The sequence below is a fragment of the Eublepharis macularius genome, chromosome 3, assembly GCF_028583425.1.
Source record: "Eublepharis macularius isolate TG4126 chromosome 3, MPM_Emac_v1.0, whole genome shotgun sequence".
Taxonomy (NCBI): Eukaryota; Metazoa; Chordata; class Lepidosauria; order Squamata; family Eublepharidae; genus Eublepharis; species Eublepharis macularius.
The window spans coordinates 164,041,211-164,064,419 of NC_072792.1; the positions used below are offsets into that span (position 1 = coordinate 164,041,211).

The 23,209-nt window shown below is 44.2% G+C and overlaps 1 protein-coding gene across 1 annotated transcript in view; it reads left to right on the forward strand.

The window, feature by feature from the left end:
* Positions 1-13,911, forward strand: part of ANGPTL5 (angiopoietin like 5) — a 29,663-nt gene extending 15,752 nt beyond the window's left edge. The window contains exons 5-8 of the mRNA XM_054974659.1: positions 1,719-1,819; positions 8,759-8,879; positions 10,698-10,883; positions 13,484-13,911. Of these exons, the coding sequence (XP_054830634.1) occupies positions 1,719-1,819; positions 8,759-8,879; positions 10,698-10,883; positions 13,484-13,794 (719 nt within the window). The 3' untranslated portion in view covers positions 13,795-13,911. The remainder of the gene's footprint in view (positions 1-1,718; positions 1,820-8,758; positions 8,880-10,697; positions 10,884-13,483) is intronic.
* Positions 13,912-23,209: the final 9,298 nt, after the last annotated feature.

Here is a 23,209-nt window from a genome sequence, read left to right on the forward strand (position 1 = left end):
CCTAATAATTTCAACAACACTTAGGCATACAGAAAGCTTTGCAATCTTTTATCTTATTTATCTTTACTACTATCCTGTTGGATATGTTACTAATTCATGCTTGACAGAGAAGTAAAGTGCCAATGACTTATCTAAATAAGCAACTCACCAGGTGTTAACTGATAGATGATTCTTTATAGATGATCTCTGTAGTGTGGTTACTGCTTCTCCATAGCCAGATGCCGTTTTATGCAGTAAGATCTAAGTCTAGTAATCATGTGATATGTTAAACTGCAGAATGTATTTCAACCATGGGGAAAATGGAAAGCACATGACACGGGAAAGTATAAATTGGCCTCAGACTGTCGGTCTGTTTACATGTCCACCCTGGTCAGTCTTTTTCCATTGCAGCCTATTAAGATAAGGTTGCCAGCACTGTCTTGGCAAATGCTGGGAGATTTTGAGAGTGGGGCCTGATGAGGGTGGAGTTTGGACCGGATGTGACATCACATCCAGATGATGGAATTTCTCCTAATCTTTATGGTAAGACCATAGAGACAGGGGGAAGCCATTTTCTGGCCATTTTTTCTCCCATTCCTCAATTTTTCAAGGGTGGGAATATACCTGCTGTAGGTGGGCAAACAGCAAGCCTATGTCAGGACAATGCCTGAATCCAGACTGCCAAATGGTGATTTTTCTTTGTTGCTGGAACTTAAATTGGGTCTACCTGGTGTATAGCAGGTGGAAGATTCTGCTGTGTTGATGAGTGAAGGAGAGGTGGTCAAATTCTTTGGCCTTTATACCAGGCCTTGGCCAGTTCACATGTTTCATACAGCTTTCAGATGTCCAAGCCCTGGACATCCCTGGTTGGCTTAGACCTTAGGTCTCCCTGTTTGTGATAAGTAGATTCATTTATCATGAGAAGAGCCTGCAAGTTTTCATACCCTATCACAGACCCACAAAGCCTCAACCCATAAAGCCTCACATCTTATCACAGACCCAACAAAGCTTTATTCTGTGCTGAATGAGTGAGGGGACCCATCTATCCTAAACAGGGACCTGCCATGAACTGAAAATCAAAGTGGCTGCCATAGACAGAACAATTACGTTCATTTGCCTTCAGGATTTGACTAGATCTATCAGGATATGACATACATATTTGCAAGCTTCTTGAGCTAGGTGGTTGTAAGCTCTGTCCAGCCATATAATTAAGCCTAAACATTTCCCCATTGTAACGTGCAATAGAGTTACACAATGCTTTTTAAAGCTATGAGTCAACATTTTTTGCAAGAAAGACATGAGAAGTGGATGACCTCAGGAATAATAATAATTGGTTTACCATAGAAGGGCCTTGTGCAACAGATAAGAAATACCCTGTAATGGAGGCCAAAAGTCTGTGCACCATATGACTTGTTACATTACAACAGAGTGCAATGTTGGCTCAAGGGCCCCTTCTTCTTAGGAGTGGGTGGCTTTTCAGTAGAGAAGGAAAAGGGCTGAAGAAGACATTTTATCCTTTCCTTGGAACTTCCATTTTCTCAGTTGGTTTTACTCCCAACAATGTTCTGGATCCATGTTTACCTTGCAAATATAGCTCTTAAACTCCACAGCAGGATGGGTTGATGCTGGAGAGAGAGGGGTTTCAGGCCAACGGGGGCTGGCAGTGTCTCCATTTTTTAGGCTTAACATACGGTCGCTTTTGCAAATTTGGGTGTGAATTTTCGTAATGCATCTTCTAGGTCTGGATTGCAGTGATATTAAAGACACCATTGGCACTGTTACGAAAACACCAAGCGGCCTGTACATAATCCATCCAGAAGGATCAAGCTACCCCTTTGAGGTAATGAACATTTTTCATGTCTACTGGTTGCTTGCAAAAACAGAGTTCTTTGATTCCCCCCCAGCCCTTTATGGCCAAGTTAAACCCATCTGTGGGCCAAACTACAAGTGACACCTGACACAGGTTGGACACTTCTCAGCTTCCCTCAAGTTTTGATGGGAAATGTAGGCAGTTTGGCGGAATGTTGGACAAGTGACAGTTGAAAAGTCCATTGGACAGAAGTCGGAGAGCCAAGCTGCAAGACCAGGATGCTTACATTTCCCATCAAAACTTGAGGGAAGCTGACAAGTGTCCAACCTGTGTCAGGCGTCACTTGTAGCTTGGCCCTCAGTCTGTTTAGCAGTGGTATGATTCTGATACCTTCTGAGCCCACTTCTGGTGATGAGGGCACCGAAGTGCATTAACAGTTGCACAAGATCAGAAAAACAGGTCAGCACAGAATTGCAGAAATTCTCAATCTTTCTTACAGGCTTATAAATTAAGACTGCTTTGTGTCCAAATTTGTATTCCTGCTGAACTGAAAGGCAAAAATTGTTCAGCTTTTTAGAGATTTGAGGTACAATCCTGGAAAATGTACGCATACCAGTATGTGTCACCCCCGCATATGCCCTCATGAAGCCAATGTTATGTGTTACCTCAGCTAGTAGCAATTTTCATGATTATGTAGATAAACAGTAATCATAGAAGTGGATGTATAAATTGACGTTAATTATTCCCAAAGTGACTACCACCAGTCTCAGGAGTAAAAGAGGTAATTATGCATGTCCTAGAATATGTTAGCTTTCTCTTGCTAATAGTAGAATCCTAAACCAAGATACCTCTTTCTAAGTCCATTGAAGGGGCTTAGAAGGGTGTAACTCTGCTTAGGAGTACACTGTAAATACCTTTGTTGTCCACAGCAGAAAGTGTGGACTGTGGCCTCTTCAGAGGTGACTCACAGGAGCTAACTACATTTAATGGTGGCACAACTTGTTTTATAATGTGGGCTATTCATAATTAATATGAATCAGTGGCCTCCAGTCTTGATGGAACCGTGGGCAAGGGCTTTTTTTCAGCAGGAACGCAGTGGAACAGAGTTCCAGCACCTCTTGAAAATGGTCAGCACGGAGGGCAATCTAAACTCCCCTCTGTCTGGTGATCCGGGGGTTGGGCCCCCGGCCATGTGACCATTTTTGCCAAGGGCGATTTAAACTTTAAAAAACTCCCCCTTTGTTCCAGCTGACTCAAAGTGACATCATTGTGTGGTCCTGAGTTCCATCACTGAGTTCCACCACCTCTTTTCCCAGAAAAAAAGCCCTGCCGTGGGCCCTTTTGGAATTTTGAGAACAGTGAGTAGATGCAATCACAAAATGGCTGCCACAGGGCAGTTACAAAATGGCTGCCAATGGGGTGCTGGGAAGGTTGCGAGCCAAGAATATTCCTGCGATGGAGGCAGTTGTGTTTGAATTGGTATTCTTGGTAAAAAATAAGTGATGACTCCTGGGTTCTTAGGGTTGCCAACTCCATCTTGTGAAATTTTAGGAGATTTGGGGGCCATACATGGGGAGGGTAGAATTTGGGTACAGGAGCGAGCTCAGTGTCAATGATGTGATGCCATATAACCTGCCCCCCAAAGGTGCCATTTCCTCTAAAGGATCTGATCTCCGTACTCCGGAGGTCAGTTGTGATTCCAGGAGAAGTCCAGACCCCACCTTGAGTTTGGCAATCCTAGTTCTGAAGCACAGCTTGTTCCAGTGATGTGGAGGAAGGAAAGGATTGGCTCTTTGCTTTGGGGAAGAGATGCTTTGTTGAAAAAGCAAATGGGTACCAGGAAACCCACTGGCAGGTTGTATGGCACCCATAGGTTACTCGTTGGGGAGAGATAACAAAACATCAACCCTTCCCCCACTTCTGCTTTACATTTACAACCTCTAGCTGTTTTTCTTCTCATATAGCTTACCTCTTTCTCACCTCAACATCTCACTAGGGGGGAAAAAGACTGGAGGGAAGGGACTGAAAAAAAAAGAGAATGGTAGGAGAAAAATTCTGTATAGAATTGCCAGTCCTTATCTGGCAATCCCCAGGAGCATTGGAGAGGAAGGGACTGTTGAAATCAGTATCATATGATACTCACGGAATTCTTTAAATCTCTATGGTTTTCTAACCATAGAGATTTGGGAAATTTCTAAAGCATCAAGTGACACTAGTTTTCTCCCCCCATTTTCTTTCCGATGCTCTATCGAGCAACAATGGGAGCTGAAGTACTGGGGCTTCCTGGTAACTCTAGTTCTGGGTCTGCTTTGGCCTACTATTTCAGTCTTATGTTGCCCCATCAGCTTTGATTAATTCTGCCTAAATAAATAGATGGCGTCTCCCGTAACACAATATCAAGGCAGAGAGAAACTCACAGGAGAAAACAAAATAACCAAACTTTATAAGTAATAATAGCATTACGCTGTATATATTGTTTTGTGAGCAGTTTGGTTATTTTGTTTTCTCCTGTGAGTTTCTCTCTGCCTTGATATTGATTAATTCTGCAGCAACCCATAGTCTCCTAGCTTATAGGCCTGTTGACATCACATGCAGTTTGCCTCTTAAAAAGTATTTCCGGCAAAAGTTTTATCCTATATCTGTGCTTCTTAGCTACAACCTGATTTTGCAACCACTTCTATTAAGCCAATGTACACAATAAAGTTTCATAGATATTGACTTAGCGATCTGATCTGACTTGTCAAACAAAAATTCACTCATAGGTTCAGTTCCAGTATCATTTGTTTTTGTTAGAGCAGGTTTGGGTGACTGATAAAATTAAAAATTTATTTTTAATGGTTCAGTCCAGATCATTGGAATAAGGACTGTGAATTAATAAAAAGTGAGTAAGGCCAATGAGGCGCCAAGTATTTTTCTACAAACATTTTGGCATTTTGAAAAATCTAAATTTCAATTTGTAATCTATCACATTCAAAGCCCTTCATGACCTCTCCTCCTATGTTCCGCCACAGCTAGGGCTGCCAGGTCCCCCAGTAGGAGCAGGGGGATCCTTCGGTACCAGCCTCTGCCCTCAGCCACCACTCACTTGGCCGGTGAGTGATAGCACCCGGGAGAATGGGCCTGGGAGGCAAATAATCTCCCTGGCCAATGTGCAGCAGGTGTGCTTCTGCTGGTTGCAATTGGCCCCTGTGAAGGGTGGAACTGCGCTCACCATCGGATGTGATGATGTCACTTCTGGAAGTAATGTCATTGCACTTGCCAGGAGTGTTTCTGAGCAAAGTGAATATAATTAGCTCTTGGTGATTGAAGGATAGGTCTGAAAAACCTGTTTACAGTTCTCTCTCTCCCTCTGTCTGTCAATCAATCAATCAATCAATCAATCAATCAATCAATCAATCAATCAATCAATCAATCAATCAATCAATCAATCAATCAATCAATCAATCAATCAATCAATCAATCAATCAATCAATCCTAGCTCTAGAATGGAACTAATAGACAATACTTGTGCATTAAAACTATAGAAATTAAATCAATTAAGTCAATCAGAGAAACTTGTACTGCATCAGTTCCATGATTTTAAAAAAATCCTTTGTGAAAATTGGACTTATAAGGGTTAAACATTTGTACATCAAAATATTTAAGCACACACTGAAGGATGCTTTTGAAATAGCCAGGATGATAATTTAATCTCAAAAATTTCTTTTAAAAAAGATGTCCTAATGTTTGAGAGTCAGTGCCAATATCTATAGACATTAATGTTCAAACAAGTCAAAATGTTTGCTTGTAACACTGGCCAGAGATCAAGAACCAATGGGAAAACATGATTACCTAATACATAAATAACCAGAGGAAGGGAGTTAACACTGAAAATAAAGTCAGGGATGCCATTAGAGATTTGAAGAAGAGATTTTAGTGAGGGTGGGGACAAGATTCAGCAAGCAACAAAGGCTAATATTCAGGGTCAGAAATATTGCAAAAAAGAAGGCCCTCTGGTCCAGATAAGGGCTATACCCAAGAGGGAACTGGATGGGGGGGGGCTATACAAGCAGGGTTCTGTATCAACGCCTCCACCTGTCACCAGTCCCTCAATAGCAGGTTTACCATTCCCCAGTCAGCTGCAGCAGGGGATGTCCCACTGCTGTCTGGGGTTTCCCACCATTGCTCGGTTGGCTGGTGGGGAAAATGGGGGAAAATGTTGTCAGTATCCTGACATGTTAACATCACGTCCCACAAATGCTAGTGCTTCCTTGTTATGGGGAGTGTCTTCCAGGTGCATGGGAAGTGACATCAGTGTGTAACCAGTGATGCAGTGACATCACCAGTGAGCCTCTCCTCAAACCAGGAAGTCCTCCCATCCCCTAAACTCTGAGATCTCTGATCCTTTCACTACTGCTTTCACCACACTGATAGGAGTACTAGAAGTGTGGACCTTATCTATTTAGCCCCTACCCTTCCCCCAGTCTGGTCACCCCTTGACTCAGACCCTGAAGATAAGATCAGCTGGTGTCTCAGGATTCTTCCTTGATCCTTTCACCCATCCCTGACCTACAGCCTCTCTAACCTGCCTAACACAGGGATACCTAGTCCTGTCTTTGTCCGATCCATACTTCTCTATCTGCCTAAGCCCTAGCTGACAGCTTGATGCCATTCCTCCCCTTTTAACCCTCTTCTCAAAATCGAACCTCTCTCCCACAGAGGGTTCATGGCCTCTCATTGGCTGGAAACTCTAGGAATTTATTATACACCTCAGAGGATTAGGGGTTGGCTGTGACATCTGGAGGGTAGAACTGGAAGCTGTCCATCATAGGGACCACTTGTGCTTCCTCATCCCACTTCAAAGCTCAGGGTTTATTTTTATTTATTTATTTACATTATTTATAGTCCACCTTTCTCACTGAAACTCCAGGTGAGTTACACAGTGCAAGTCAATGCAATCAATAGGATGGGCGCATTCAATATGCATTAGGATTAGGACTGGAAAATTAAAACCATGTCAGAATCTGAAACAAGGCTGAAACAAAGCATAACTATTAACATGGCATATCAAATGATGCAGAAATTACATACTAGGATAATATATACAGCAATAGATAATATGTTCTATATGCAGCACGCAGCAGTTTAACCCGCAGTTTCCTTCTATTTCTTAAAGCATTCTTCCTTGATCATTCCGTTTTAATAAGTCTCTTTTACCTTTCCAAAAACGCCCTCCTGAATAAGTTGCATAGTTTAGAGATACCATTTTAAAAAGATGGTATATAAAGGCATCTGAAAAATTAATTCAGGGGAGGGACAAGGCCTATTAATTGAAATTAAAATGAAGCAAGGATCATAATAAGTCCTAGGAACCATATCATCCTAAAAATTTGAAATCCATCTTTGCTACCTGAATGTGTCCCCCTCACTTGCTCCTGATGTGATCCAAAGACACTCATTTCCATTGAATGTGATGGCTTTTATTCTTTACCAAGGGTAGACAATTCAGAACTGAACTTAACAAACTGAACTATTTGCATGACAGTTGGAAAACCGTTCATTTTTCCCCTGAGCCTTGTTCTGAATTCGAGATTATATTAATGTCCCAATAAGAGCGGAGGGAGGTGCACCATCTCCAATTATGATGCTAACCTGAGAAACTTGGCTCAGTTCCCAGTCCAAGAGAGTATTACAAGCTGGCCAAATTCGTAGCCAACTTTAGTGTTTCTTTACATTGTTATTATGCATACCCATCTCACCATGATCTGTTTGGAGTCTTTGTGCCACTCTCTCTGTTTATAAATATCCAAGGTTGGCACTGGAGCTGGGCCTACAGGTGCACAAACCCAGCTTAATAGAGTTTTCTTCTTGGACCTGATCAGGGCCGTTTCCAGACGGCCCCCCGCCTCGCGAAACGTCGCGCGTCGTCGCGCGTCGTCGCGCAGAAAACGCGAAATATCGCGTTTTCTCGCGCGAGTTTTGCGCGACGTCGCGCAAAACTCGCGCGAGAAAACGCGATATTTCGCGTTTTCTGCGCGACGACGCGCGACGACGCGCGACGTTTCGCGAGGCGGGGGGCCGTCTGGAAACGGCCCAGGGCTCATATCGAGGGGGAACGCACAGGAATGCAGTTCCGGCAGTTCTCCAAAGAGGTCACATGTCAGGTGGCCCCGCCCACCTGACTTTCAGCCATTTGGGGCCTGTTTTGGCCTGGATTGGGGCCGAAACAGCCTGGATTGGATCGGTGCCGGGCAGGGGAACCCTCCCCTGCCCAGCACTGACCAAATCTACGCTGTTTCAGCCCCAAACCAGGACCAAAAGGGTCCAAAATGGCCACTTTCAGTCATTTAGGGCCCCTTTTTACCATTTTGAGCCCAATTTAGGCCCTGAATGGCCAGGATTGGGTCCAAAACAGCTAGGATAGGTGATGACAGGGGGTGTGGCATATGCAAATCAGTTATGCTAATGACACACTTCTGGTGATGTCAAGGGGTGTGGCATATGCTAATGTTATGCTAATTAGTTCCTCCAGCTCTTTTTCTACGAAATGACCCCTGGACCTGATAAGCCATCCACTTGGCGTGAGGTGAGGTGGAGTAGCCCTTTATTGGCCTGGTAGCTAGAACAAATGCCTCATTAGGCATGGCCGAACAGGAGAGCGACTGAGCGACTGGTTTATTGAACGTTGAGAATTCCAAGTTCACCACCATAGTTCCGCTACATTCCTTCTCTACACAGATCCAATTGTGTATCAGGGAAATTCCTTGAGGCAGTGGAACATTGCTTAAACAGGCAGTTCCAGGAATTTTTCAAAGTTCATTTTAAAAGATGTGAAGGAAAACCGAGAAAAATTACTGGCCTCACTTTGCCACATGTGTACAATTCCTTACTGGATACATCGTTTTTGTTTGTTTTTGAAGAGGGAAAAAATGCCCTGTGACAAACAAATGACGTTACCAAAGGTCTTTTCCACACCTTGATTAATTTTAGGTATTATGCGAGATGGACTTCAGAGGAGGAGGATGGACAGTGATTCAAAAGAGATCTGAGGGGATAGTTGAATTTCAGAAGACGTGGTCTGACTATTTGGATGGATTTGGGGATCTTTCAGGTATCAGTGTATAAACTGTGTGTGTTTGTGTGTGTTTGCAGTCATTCCTGATAGTTTAAGAGTTTGTTTTGCACAACAAGATTCTGATGCTGCTTTAGGAGTTAAGTTCACATGAAATAGAAATACATACATATGTGATGAAGTTGCAAGAGAAGGCTACCCCAGAAAGGGGTTTCCAAGGCAAGTTAGAAGCAGAGGCAGTTTGCCATTGATTTCCTTGAACATATCCAAGTACTGAACCTGTTTAGCTTATGAGATTTGATGAGTCCGGGCTATACCATGCCACTTTCTGTCCCAGAATAGAAATTCTTTATTACAGTGGAACTCCATGCTGGATAGGAAAGGGTAGAGACAGCAGTCTGTCTGTCTAGGCTAGGATGGAGAGAGGGAAAAGAAACACATCTTGCCCTCATGGAGGTTAGACCAAGAAGGGGAGAGAGAAGGGTCAGCGGGAAGGAAGGATGTCCCCAAAGAATAGCAATCTAGGTGTCAAAGAAACACCAGCAAAGTAGATCCAAGGAAGGGTACAGAAAGTCCTGCTCTCTTTATCATTCTAGCTCTATTGCTGTCTTTGAAGTCTTGGTATGTGTGCTAGTCAGGGCTTTTTTTCTGGGAAAAGAGGTGGTGGAACTCAGTGGGTTGCCTTCGGAGAAAAGGGTCACATGGCTGGTGGCCCCACCCCCTGATCTCCAGACAGAGGGGAGTGTAGATTGCCCTCCACGCTGTGGCGCGGAGGGCAATCTAAACTCCCCTCTGTCTGGAGATCAGGGGGCGGGGCCACCAGCCATGTGACTCTTTTCAAGAGGTTCCGGAACTCTGTTCCACCGCATTTCCGCTGAAAAAAAGCCATGGTGCTAGTACTTAGAGGCATTGCACAGTCCATTCCTTCTAACAATTCCAAGCTAGCTGGAGGCTGTTTCCCACCTGGATGAGGTATGTCTCACCTGGATGAGGAAGTGTGTACAGAAACCTGTGCCATGTAGGCAATTCTTGGTCCAGTCCCCCAGCAAGAGTTAGCTGTGTGCTGAGTAGGCTGGGGGGGACTGAGCATTGATGTATGGCACTTTGAGAATTCCTAGTTCACCATCATAGCTCCAGCATATTCCTTCTCTGAAGAATGGGAGTGTTGAGCAAGTTAGGAGTTGGGCTTCTGATCGAGTAAGGGAAGCAGAAAAAGAATATATCGGGGGAAGGGAGTGCCTGCCTTTGTCCTGCGTGCATTGTCCTGCATGTGAAATGGTATGGATTTTCCCCTCTTGCAATAAAGTGGCCACTACATTAGAGCCCCACATGTGCTGGGGCTTCCTCTTTAAGGTGAAACTCAGGGCCAAGCTACAAGTGATGAATGACACTTGAACGGCAAGTGGATTGAGTGGAGGGCAAGTGAACAGGGAGAAATACACTTGCCGTTCAAGTGTCATTCATCACTTGTAGCTTGGCCCTGTCTCAGCAGAAAGCATGGGTACTTGCATAGCATGTTCAGAGCCTTTCCTACTGCACAGAGAAATAGGGGCTGGGGCAGGGGGATGCTGTCACTCAGTCAAACATAACCTTGAAGCTCCAGGGCATTCATCTTTTGCAGAAAACTCTTGTTTCGTTTCTCAATTTCTAAATGTAACGGCCTTCAAACAGTTCACAATTCATGGCAGGTTTCCAGGGAGGCAAACAGATGAATCCTACACAGAGTTATACCCTTTTAAGTCCGTTGAGGTCTTAGAATACTGTAACTCTGCTTATGATTGCACCATGAAAAGAAGTGCAGAGATGGATAAGGCTTTGCTTCTATTCTTTCCAAGTTTATTTTAATGCTGATTATAGGGGAATTTTGGCTCGGGCTGCGGAAGGTTTTCCACATAGTAAACCAGAAAACTGCCAGCTTCATGCTTTACGTGGGCTTGGAGTCTGAAGACGACACGTATGCATATGCCTCGTACGACAGCTTTTGGTTAGAAGATGAAGCGTGCTCTTTTAAGATACATTTAGGACGTTATTCTGGAAATGCTGGTAAGACTTTTCTTTGGGGCATTCAGAGCTGTTGAGATTTAAAACTGCAGATTGGAAAATTACTGGACAAATAAGTTCTGTATGCAGCATCTGTTCTAAAAGGAGATTGCTAAGAAAGCAGTAGACCCAGATCTTCTTTCAAAAAATCTATCCCATCTCCTGTGTTCAGCATCATCACCAAGTTACGGTCTGCTTTATGCAAACTGCCAACGTTCTGCAATACACGGCCTTTTGTTTCAGCGATCTACATCAGTTAAAACCTGCAGCTAGGAACCTGTAATAAGAGTTTCTTGACACGAGACATCTTACACGGGGATGCTCAAGTGTAGGGAGAGGCAATGTTGGCTGAGAAGCATAGTGTAAAAAGACAGAGACGGCAAAGATCGCTCCTCAGAGGGTTTTTAAAAAGTTCATCTTCACCTCCCAAAGGGGAGGTGAAATTGACAAAGCCTCCGGGGAGGTAAAGCTGAATAACATCGGGCCAAGCTAGACATCACAGCATTCAGGGGTCGGACATCGGGATGCCACTGCCACTTTAAAGTGTATGCTGCAAGGGCCCGATCCTGATCAAACTTGCGGTGCAGCAGGCTAAGGTGCTCTTGTCCCCCCCCCCCCCCCCGCTGCTTCAAGTACCAAAGCAGCCATGGGTGTCTGTGTGGCTGTTTCAGCACTTAAAAAAATATGGAGAGGGAGGACAAGAGCCCCACAGCCTGCTGTGCTGAGGGCCCAAACAGGATCAGGATTGGGCCCTGGCAGTATTTTTAAATTGCTTTAAAATGGGGGTAGCATCCACAGGCCTGACCCTTGTCTATTTTGGCCCCCAGACTAAGAAACAGCATTAAGAATCTCCACCCTGGTATCTTTCTGAGAAGGGTGAAGATGAAGAGCTGTTTCACATGCTACTTTCATTCATGCATATGGGAATTCTCTAAGTGCAGATCTGCACCAGCAACTACAAGCCAGGAGTTCTCTGCTCTTGGTGAAAGCAGCTAACATGAAGGACATTTTCTAGCCTCTTGTGCTGCCATAGCTGAGATACACAGCTCCAAGCTTGCCTGTTATAGCTGCTTGTGAAAATGTAAAAATATTTAAATTACAGTTATTATAAAGGGATAAGCCTACACTCTGTAAGATCAAGGTGGTCTTGCATGATTTTGAAAACAAACACCTGCTCCATTTTGGTGAAATGGCCCTCAATGAGTATACCTCTTCCTGGAAATGGAAATGTTAGACAATAGATGGATACGTTACAGTGAGTAACCGCTTATTTTTTCTTTATTTATAACTCACTTTTCTGCGCAATAGCCACCCAAAGGGTACCTAGTGAGTTTCCATGGTAGAATGGGAGACAAGGGAGGGCTGTGGCTTAGTGGAAGAGCCTCTTCTTTGCAAGCAGGAGGTCCCAGGTTCAATTCCCGGCATCTCTAGTTAAATGGACCAGGCTATAGATGATGTGAAAGACCTCTGCTTAAGAACCTGGAGAACTGCTGCCAGTCCGAGTAGACAATACTGACCTTGATGGACCCAGAGTCTGATTCAGTAGAAGGCAGCTTCTTATGTGACATCATGTGAGTCTCAGAGATCCTAGTCCAACACTCTAACCACTACACTTCCAGAGAGTGCACCCCTCCGAGAAAACCCATTGCCATAAGGAACTCACATGTGATGCTGCATGAAGTACATTGGAACCCATGTGGAGTGGTGCTGTTATTAGTGCACAAGGCATGTGACATGAGTCATGTGATGTGAGTACCTCAACCTAGTCTGCAGGCATACATATGACTGGAAGCTCACCTTAAAAAACACTGGGTGGGACATGGCTTCAGGACACATAGATCTTGGCAGTGGAACAAACAGGCTCCCACCACAGTTATTTTTGCTTGCAAAAGTGGCACAGTAGATAAGGCTGAAGTCCCTCCTCCTGCTGTACCATGCTCCAGAGCAGAATCCATAATAAAAGGGGCTGGACACTTACTTAAAAATGACAGCTGGGAATTCAGAGAACTTGTTACGTATATTGTTATAACATTACATTGATATAACAATATTAAATCGCCATTTTTTTTTAAAAAAATGAAAAATCTGTGGTGGTGTGGAGGTAGAGGAATGACTGTGGGTGGGTTGACCATGGCAGAAAAACTGGAACCTCAAAGCCCTGTTGCTACTGTGCTGTATCAGCAGGTGCAGCAGCAATGGGGAAACGGCTTGTCTTTGAGTGGAAACTGCCCAGGAAGCAGATTTTGAAATATAATCAAAGGGTAAAATATTGTCAATTTTTTTTTAGAGCTGGTGTGATGTAGAGACTAGACTAGGCTTGAGATCTGGAAGTGGGGTGGAAAATTCCTGCTTTACCTGAAGCTTACTGATAGTTCTTGTACCAGTCATTCTCTCAGCCTAACCTCTCTCACTAATTTGTTATGAGAATAAATGGAAGTGAAGAAAACCACATACGGCACCCGGAATTCTTCGGTGGAAGGATGAGATAAACATGTAATCAATAGTAAATGTGTTTGCCATTGTATTTTTTAGTACAATACCTTGAACGCTGTTGCAATTATTTCAATTACTATTACTGTTTTTTTCTTCTTTCTGTAAATCAGGAGATGCATTTCGGGGACTCAAGAAAGAAGATAACCAGAATTCATTTCCTTTTAGTACATTTGATGTTGACAACGATGGTTGTGTGCCCGCCTGCACTCTTGGGGAACAGCCTATAAAGAGCTGCAGTAACTTCAGTGAGAAAACCGGCTGGTGGTTCAGCCAATGTGGCCTGGCAAATCTCAACGGTGTTCACCGGTTCACAGGGAGGATGCTGGAAACGGGGATTCGGTGGGACACCTGGACTGTGGGTGGAAAACCAATCAAAATTAAATCTGTTTCAATGAAAATCAGAAGAACATATTTCAGATAACGGAAGGATGTCATCGAAATGTATCATTTGATGGAATTAGGCTGTTTTATAGCTTTTCTCAGATTGAACTATGCAGAATTGTAGTCCGCGATCAATGTTTAGTAAGGTTCAAAAGCATTTTGCACATGACTTTAATTGGAAATTGCACTTTTTGCAACAATATAATTATATTTCTGCTATAAAATTACGCCTGATATAGCTTCATTAGGGATATTTTCATCACCTTACTGGTTGTCATTATGGCATATTGCATCTGTACTGTTATTACAGGAATCAGAAAACCTTCAGTATAATACCTAGAATCCCAGTTTCTTTAATACTTTACGATATCTTGTCTTTAACCTTAAGGCCAGTCTAGATGATATGGCAACCACAAGGACGCACTGGGGATGCCCACCATTTTGAAGCAGTGAGTTCCCAGTTAAGTACTCCTTTAAGTTGCACTGTGGGGCCCAAGTTCAGTTGAAACTACTATGGCTAGGCTTATCATGTGCCTGCTTATGGTGGGCAATCTCCTAGCGATTATTTTTGTTGCTCAGAACAGTGGCAGGAGAAAAATAACAAAAAACACCACCGGCCTTTGTGCCAGTATTTCACTTCTGGGTATAACCTGGAAGTGACAATGAGTAGCTCTAGCAGTCGTCAGAAACTCTATGGTAAAATGTTATTTGCCTATATATCCCCATGGCTGCATTTCAGATCAGAAAAATGCCATGGAGGGAAGCCCATTTCCCTCTGCACTGTGGTGGTCCTAACCAGAATCAGGCCTCCACAATGCAGTTTAAAGGGGTTTCTAGATGGGAACTTACTGCTTCAAAATGGTGGGCATCCCAAAATATCCCTGGGGATGCCCATATCATCTAGTTTGGTCCTTAGAATGGGCCAGCAGAACTAGCAAACACCTACGTGGACTTCCTCACAGCCAAAATCAACCAGAGCTTGCCACCAAAGTAATTTTTAATTGCAGCATACGTATTAAACATGTAGCAAGAGAGCAAGAAAGCACCACTGGACAGCTTTTTTTTTCTTTACAGACTTTCTAGGTTGCTATATTATTATAACACTATCAATATATCTACTAGTCAACATAGCCTCATCTGCGGATATCTAAATCTGCAGAATGGGATCATGGAGTGGGAAACAGTTCTGCAAACATGGGGGACCTCCCCCAGGTTTGCAGAAAATTCTGACAACTCTGAAAAAATGATGGGAGGGGGCAAATTTCTCCCCAAACAGATGATCATCACTTGTGCTTGTGCAGACAACACTCTGCTGGCACCCAAAAGTATTCACTTACCTTGCTGCATGGGGGAGTGGTTGGAAGATTGTGAGCTGATGCCAAGGGCGGCGGCAGCCACCTCTCCCCTGTAGCTACCACTCCCCAAAGAATGGCATGCTGGAGGACAGAGTAGCAGGGGGGGAAAGGTGGGCAAAGTGGTTGGGGAAGTGGGCAGATGGATGGAGTTCCTTGCAATGAGATGAACTGTGCCTGGCTAACCCCTTGTGAGATTTGCCAGCAAACAGTCCCCCCCCCCCCGCACTGTTGGGGTGTGATCAGACTACAGTTTACAGCTCCTGCATGAGCCCTGCCAGCTTGTGCTTGGTCGTCACCCAGTTCTGTCCCCTTGCTGTGCCCCTTGTTAAAGTGAGAGGCAGAGGCAGTGGATGTCGAGACTCAAGAGATACCAGGAGTGCCAATTGACAAGGGAGCACCCCTGGATGGTGATATGGGACATGGAAACAGCCCACAGTTGGCTCCAGCCCCCACAGATCCTTCTGGGGCTCCCCTGGGCACAGGGAGGGCTTCCTATAAGGCAGCCATGAATCTAGACGCCTCGTGCTTGGAGTTCGCTGTTTAGAACATGTCATTCTGGTGTCGTCCAGGCAGGAGTTTCACTGCTGCATTTTCATAGATCCAGAGGAGTTAGCCGTGTTAGTCTGTAGTAGCAAAATAGTAAAGAGTCCAGTAGCACTTTTAAGGCTAACCAACTTTATTGTAGAATAAGCTTCCAAGAGCCACACTGAAGAGAAAGTTGGTTACTCTTAAAGGTACTACTGGACTCTTTACTATACTGCTGCATTTTGTAGCAGTTGAATATCCAGAGAGGTTTTGTAAGGCAGCCCTATGCAGAGCTTATTACAGTAGGCCACACTGGAGGTTATGGTGGCATAGATCAGTGTGGCTAAGTTTGCAGTGTCTAAATAAGGGGCCAGTTTATGAGGCAGATGCAATGGAGGGAAGGTTCTCCTAACAACAGCGCTGACCTGTTTATCCATCAACAAGGGCTGATCTACTAGCATCCCCAGGCATAAACTTGATCTGTCAGAGAATGCTTAGCCCCATCTAAGTGGGTAGAGCAATGGCAGCCGAATGCTCTGCCTTCCCAAGAAGTGACAGTAATGGGTGGTGGATGAGACGGCATCTGCAACATGCCCCTTTCCTGCTCAGGAAACAGCTAGTAAAGTAACCTAATACAAATTGTAAGTAATGATTATGTATTTCCAGATGGCTTTGTGAGCCTGTTGTCAGTGCCAACACACATTTTAATGAAAACTTCATATGCAAAGAGTCTTCAATACACTACTGTTTTTGGTGTCACCGAGCAGCTGGGAAATCATTTCTCCAGCAAGCAGGCAAGTGTACAGCTCAGCTATGTCTGACGTGGCAGCAGAAGCTCAATGTGTTAAACATTTGGAAACAACAAAGCATTTTCAGGCAAGGAGCTTCCCGTTCTCCCTGGACAGGCTTCAGTCTGGCCGGCACAGTCTCTGCAGACATACTTAGATGACTAATGTCAGTGTCTATTTGTGCTGTACAGAGAGTGAAGCTGAATATTAGCGTGTGTCTGTAAAATGCATTTGCATATTTTTATTTGCTTCTGGATTTATGCTAGAAGTTGCAATGCTGTATGGCGAATGTGTATTTTGCAAATATACACTTCCTTGTGGGCCAAGTTACATAGCTGGGGAATGCAGATATATCCTTGGGAAATCTGCTTGGTCCCCCAGGAGACCCTTGCTTTGGAAAGGCAAGCACCCAGAATGTATTATGCTAGATGCATAGTGATTTGGGGTGAGATCCAGACTTGGGCAGGAGAACTCCAAAAGACGGAGTCTTCCACTTTGTGGAAAGAACTACTTAATCCTTGACTTTAACTGTGATCTAAATGATTTTGTGAGCAAGTGTAGTACAGTGGCTAGAGTGATGGACTAGGGTCTGGGCAACCCAGGTTCAATTCCCCACTCAGCCATGGAAGCTTGCTGGGTGATCTTGGGCGAGTCACACCTTTTCAGCTTAACCTACCTCACAGGGTTTGTTGTAAGGAAAAAATGGAGGAAAGAATGATGTAAGCTGTTTTGGGTCCCTGTAGGGGAGAAAGGTGAGATATAAATGAAATAAAATAAAAAATAAAAAATTTGACAGGGTGTAGAGATTCCAAGCCTCTCTCACAGAACTATAGTTCTCAGAATTCCTTTAGGAGGGGAAACAACTGTTAAGAGGCCTTGGCTACACATCACTAAATGAAGAATACTGAGGTGCTAGAATGGATTGGGCCACATAAGACAATGGGTGGATTTTAAAAAAACTTTTCCCCTCCTTAAAGAATCCCTGCCAATAAAAACCCAGCACAACAGTCAAAGGGCTGGGCTAGAATCTCAGAGCGGGACCACAAGTGACGCCTGACACAGGTTGGACACTAGTCAGCTTCCCTCAAGTTTTGATGGGAAATGTAGGCATCTTGGTCTCGCAGCTTGACTCTCCGACTGCTGCCCAATGGACTTTTCAACTGTCACTTGTCCAACATTCCGCCAAGCTGCCTACATTTCCCATCAAAACTTGAGGGAAACTGGCAAGTGTCCAACCTGTGTCAGGCGTCACTTGTGGTCCCGCTCTCAGTTTCTTACATGTTTGTTTGCAATATGTGGGTATCCTCTTATGCGGGAGAGCATTCAAATACGGCATCCCCCCACCTGTAGCCTGAAATGATACATTCCATTCTAACCCCTCATATTTGTTCTTCCTTTTTCTGTTACCAGGCTTCTATGAAGTTCAGTTGTCAACTGAAGCCTGGGATATTCTTGGAGATTTGGGAGCAGTGCCTGTGGAAGGGGAAAGCTGGGCAGGGATTTTCACCTAGAATTGATGGTATGCCATGAAGTTTGCCATCTGGAGCCACCATTTTCTTCAGGGGAACTGGTCTCTGTTGTCTGGAAATCAGTTGTAATTTTGGGAGGTTTCCAAGCCCTACCTGGAGGCTGGCAGGAGAAGACTGTGTAAGGTTGTAGTTGTGCCCATAAAAGGCACAACCTTTACTGGTCTGCAACTGTCCTTTCACTGCCCAAACTGGGAAGAGGAAAGATCAGAACAGACTACGTGGGCATCACATAGAGTAAAAACTGCTCCTCTGATCCTACAAAAAAGACTTATGCGGATGGTTGTTGTGGATTTTCCGGGCTGTATCGCCGTGGTCTTGGCATTGTAGTTCCTGATGTTTCGCCAGCAGCTGTGACTGGCATCTTCAGAGGTGTAGCACCGAAAGACAGAGATCTCTAAGTGTCAAACACTGTCAAACACTGAGAGATCTCTGACTTTTGGTGCTACACCTCTGAAGATGCCAGTCACAGCTGCTGGCGAAACATCAGGAACTACAATGCCAAGACCACGGCGATACAGCCCAGAAAATCCACAACAACCATCATTCTCCGGCTGTGAAAGCCTTCGACAACTTATACGGATGTTTTCATATCAGCATTTTCGTTTTTATAATAAGCAATACCAGTGATACCCCAAAGAATTCAAATTAATTCCAGTGTTTTTTGCCCAATAAGGAATTTCCAACCACTAAATTAGTGCTACACTCACCCTGTCCAGTATAGTGATATTTTATCATCACCTAATAGATATGGGGAAGGGGATGGAGCAATACTGAAGAGAAAAACTCATATTTCTGGGCCGTTTTTTGGTAAACAATACTGGATGCATATCCCAGCTCTGGCTTTGCAAAGCAAGGAAAGAAACAGGTGGTTAGGAAGGAAAAAATAGCTTTTTAAGATACAGAAAATGTTACACTATAAGGTTTCTGCAAGATACTTATTGGGGGAAGAGGTTTGGAGAGTCACCAGTAGATGACAATTCCCTCTTTGTGAGGCAACCATTGAAAATGCCTGTTTGGGTGTTTTGGGTATAGTGCCATGGTATAGATCGGAGGTCTCTAACCCTGTTGAACTCATCAGCACTTTTGGAATGTTGGGCACTCCTACAAAATGGCTGCCATGGGGGCAAGGTCCAATCAAAAAACATTGGGAAGTTCCACAAAATGCTAGGAAGGTTTCAAGCCAATGAAGGCAACTGATTCCAAATGGGTGCTCCCTACAGATAAAAAAGGTATTGTCCTCTGGGCTCTTCTGAGGGCCAAACCAAATGTGATGGTGAACTTGTGGCTGTCACGAGTTCACTGTTGCCATTTTAAAGTGCTATGGGGAACCTTTCCTGATTGGGCACATGGCATGTAGATGTTTCTGCACTTGAAAAGGGATTGGTTAAGGGTAGGAGCTCTGTGCCATGGACCCGATCAGGATTGGGCCTTCATGGCTTTTTAAAATCACTTTTAAAATGCAAAAGTGAATCCATGGCGATCATGAGTTCACTGTCACATTTAGTTTGGCTCTGAAGCACCTCCCACGCCAGTGGAATGGAGCATGACTAGGATCTGGCTCCTTACTTTGGGAAAATGTTGCTATGGAGAAGAAGAAAGATGGTGCCAGGCAGGGCTTTTTTCTGAGAAAAGAGCTGGTGGAACTCAGAGCGTAACTACAAGTGACAAAAGGCACAGGTTGGACACTTGTCAGCTTTCCTCAAGTTTTGATGGGAAATGTAGGCAGCTTGGCAGAATGTTGGACAAGTGACAGTTGAAAAGTCCATTGGACAGCAGTCAGAGAGCCAAGCTGCAAGACTAGGATGCCTACATTTCCCATCAAAACTTGAGGGAAGCTGACAAGTGTCCAATCTGTGCCTTTTGTCACTTGTAGTTCCACTCTCAGTTGTACAATATACATGTGCGCAAGGTGTGCTCTTGCGCTCATGGGACTGTGCGATGACATCACTTCCGGGAAGTGATGTAATAGTGCAGGGCATGGCCATCCCAAGAGCGCTCTCGTGATTCAAGTCTGCTCGCCTCCCCACCCCAGGCCAATTTGGGCCCAATCCTGGCCATTTTGGGGTTGTTTGGGCCCAATTCAGGCCCAAAGCATCCAGGATTCGGCTGCTGCCGAGTGGGGGAGTGTTCCCCTGCCTGGCAGCGGCCTGATCCTGGCTGTTTTGAGCTCAGTCCTAGCCGTTTCAGGCCCATTTTGGCCAAATTTTTGGCCAGGATTGAGCCGCTGCCAGGCGGGGCAGTGTTCCCTGCCCGGCAGCGACCTGTTCCATGCTGATTGGGTTTGATCCTGGCCATTTTGGGCCCATTCTAGAGCATTCAGGCAGAAAAAAAGCCCTGGTGCCAGGAAACACACTGATGGTTGCTCTGGTGCCCACAAGCACCACGTTCTAGACCACTGAGGAAATTTACAATGTCTATGTTCAGAATCAGGAGTCACATGGCTCTACCTCATGCCATGCCATTCATACTATGCAACTCCAGTATTAGGACACTTTGCTAACTACATCTTGGGCCTCCATAGCTGTGGACACATCTTCATACACATGAACCACCTTTGTAAGGAAGGATCATCTAGTCCATCCAGTCAAAATTTTAGGCAGATGAGCCCTCTCTTCTGCGGCACCTGCCCTCTGGAACTCTACCATTTCAGGCCTACCTAAACCAGGAGCACAACATTGCTCAGGTGATGTAAAACTGAGGAAAATCATGGGGAAGAAGCTGTGGATGCTATTGGGGGTATGCCGTGGTGCTAATCTCCTTGCTAGTAATAATTACACTAGTTGATTCTAGCATCACTACTGGAGTAGGATGATTTTATACTCCACCGTTAACAAATCCAGATTGTACCACCACATTACGTTAAATCAACACAACTAAAAACTGGTTCATCCCTCTGCTGAGGGACAAAATTGATTGACTGAGGGCCAAACTACAAGTGATGCCTGACAGGTTGGACACTTGTCAGCTTCCCTCAAGTTTTGATGGGAAATGTAGGGCCAAGCTACACATGACGAATGACACTTGAACGGCAAGTGTATTTCTCCCTGTTCACTTGCCCTCCACTCAATCCACTTGCCGTTCAAGTGTCAATCGTCATGTGTAGCTTGGCCCAGAGGCAGCTTGGTGGAATGTTGGACAAGTGACAGTTGAAAAGTCCATTGGACAGAAGTCGGAGAGCCAAGCTGCAAGACCAGGATGCCTACATTTCCCATCAAAACTTGAGGGAAGCTGACAAGTGTCCAACCTGTGTCATTCGTCACTTGTAGCTTGGCCCTGAGTTGCCACACTAATGGAAACACTTCTTGTTTCCCTCTATCTGTTTTGGAAGTGGATGGTATTGGGGCCATGAGATGAGATGGCAGCTGGCATCTGTGGTACTTCCTTTTAATACTGGCAGTTGATCTTCTTAAGCAAATTAGATTTTTTTTTAAAAAAATGGTGCAAACAGCAATATATTTTCTATTACTGGAAACCTTGGGAATACTTTGTGTAGGAGAGCAAGATCGGGGCCCAATAGCACCTTAAAGACCAAGTAGATTTTCCTGGCATGAGCTTTTGAGAGTCAGAGCTCCCTTCATCAGGCTGCCTCATACCTTGGAAATCTAGTTGGTCTTAAAGGTACTGCTGGGCCCTGATCTTGTTCTTTGACTGCAGACTAACCGGCTACTCACCTGAAACTATTTGCATAAGAGAAATGCCGAAGATTACAAACTTCTCATAGAAGGGGTAGTGCAAACCATTGAGCCCTAAAATATTCCCAGGGGAAGCCATTCAAGGATACTGCAAAGGAGAGAAAGAAGTGAAAATAAATTCCAGCGGCAGGAAAAGGGTAATCCAAGAACTAGCAGGGTCTGGAAAATGTACCAAAGGCTGGAGACATGTAATTTTTAAGAGGGCAGAAAGTGGTTTGCAAGATGTGTTGCACATTCCCATACTGAACAAACATATTCCATTTTTGTCCCACTGCTGTGTTCATTTAAACAGATAGCACACATTCCAAAATAATTGAAAACCTTGCAATGTGGAGGCAAACGTGGGAGATGCATATATGTGATCTTTCTTTCAAATGTACTTCAAGTGTGAATAATTTTTTAAATGTTGCTTTTCTCATTACCAGTTTCTAAAAATACAGTCCTTCCTTTCTGGAAAACACAGCGTCATGCTCTTCTGCTGTTACACCTTGGTCCCCTAACCTCTATCCAGCACTCTATTGCAAAAATTATTCACCCGAGCAAGCGTTGCCAACATGCCCGTAGAGATTTGTCCTGTTCCTTTTGTGTGCAGAAATGGGCAGGTGAAACTTTCCATGCCATAGAGGTAAATCACCTGGTAAATAAATCCAATTAAGCCTCTATGAAAGGGTCAGAGCAGTTTTCTTCAGGCTTTTTAGCAATCCTAATTTATAGCTCTCATCATTATGACACATGGAACTCTTTCTTAAATCTCTACTGTCTACCTGCAGCCAAGGATTTCAGCCTCCGGTTCAGCCCCATACCTGTCAAAATGAAGCCTTAATTAAAGTGGCTGCTTTTCTTATGGGTAATACATTTCATCTGCTTTGACTTTCCTCTCTAGGTTAGAAATGGTAATGCCTCTGTTAAATTTGCCAAATATTTTCCATAATTTCTCCAGTAGGTGGCAGCACAAGCAAAGAAACTGATTCTGTTGTTAAGGCGGGGAGGGGGGGACTTTGCATTGAAGCACTGGTCCATAGCAAAATCCAAAACCATAACACTATATTAGGACAAAATAATTTATATTAGGACCAAATAATATGATGTCATGTGTCAGCTTTCAAGCCATGAGAGATCCATCACCAGGTTAGAATATCTGGAAATCAATACGCTCATCAAAACAAATACCAACACAAAAAGCAATACTTTGTGCACCTGTGTGAGGTAGGCTTTAAAATTGCAACATGATCCCCAACCTGTAAGGACTGTGTCGTTCCTTTCACTGCAGAGAGAAGCTCTGAATCCACAATCTTTTTGTGCAAATTGCTCTCCCTCAGTCAAAGTGAACAGGAGAATGGCATACACTGGTGCTCCCTGTGTATATTAAGGCTTGGGATAATAGCAAATGTACTTATGAAAAGGATGTTTGCATTTAATTGTCTTCTAACTCTGAAATATAAGAAAGGACAAAAAGGGTTTCATGAAGGTTTCTATTTTGGATCTAGATGCAGAGGAGTTAGCCGTGTTAGTCTGTGGTAGCAAAATCAAAAAGAGTCCAGTAGCACCTTTAAGACTAACCAATTT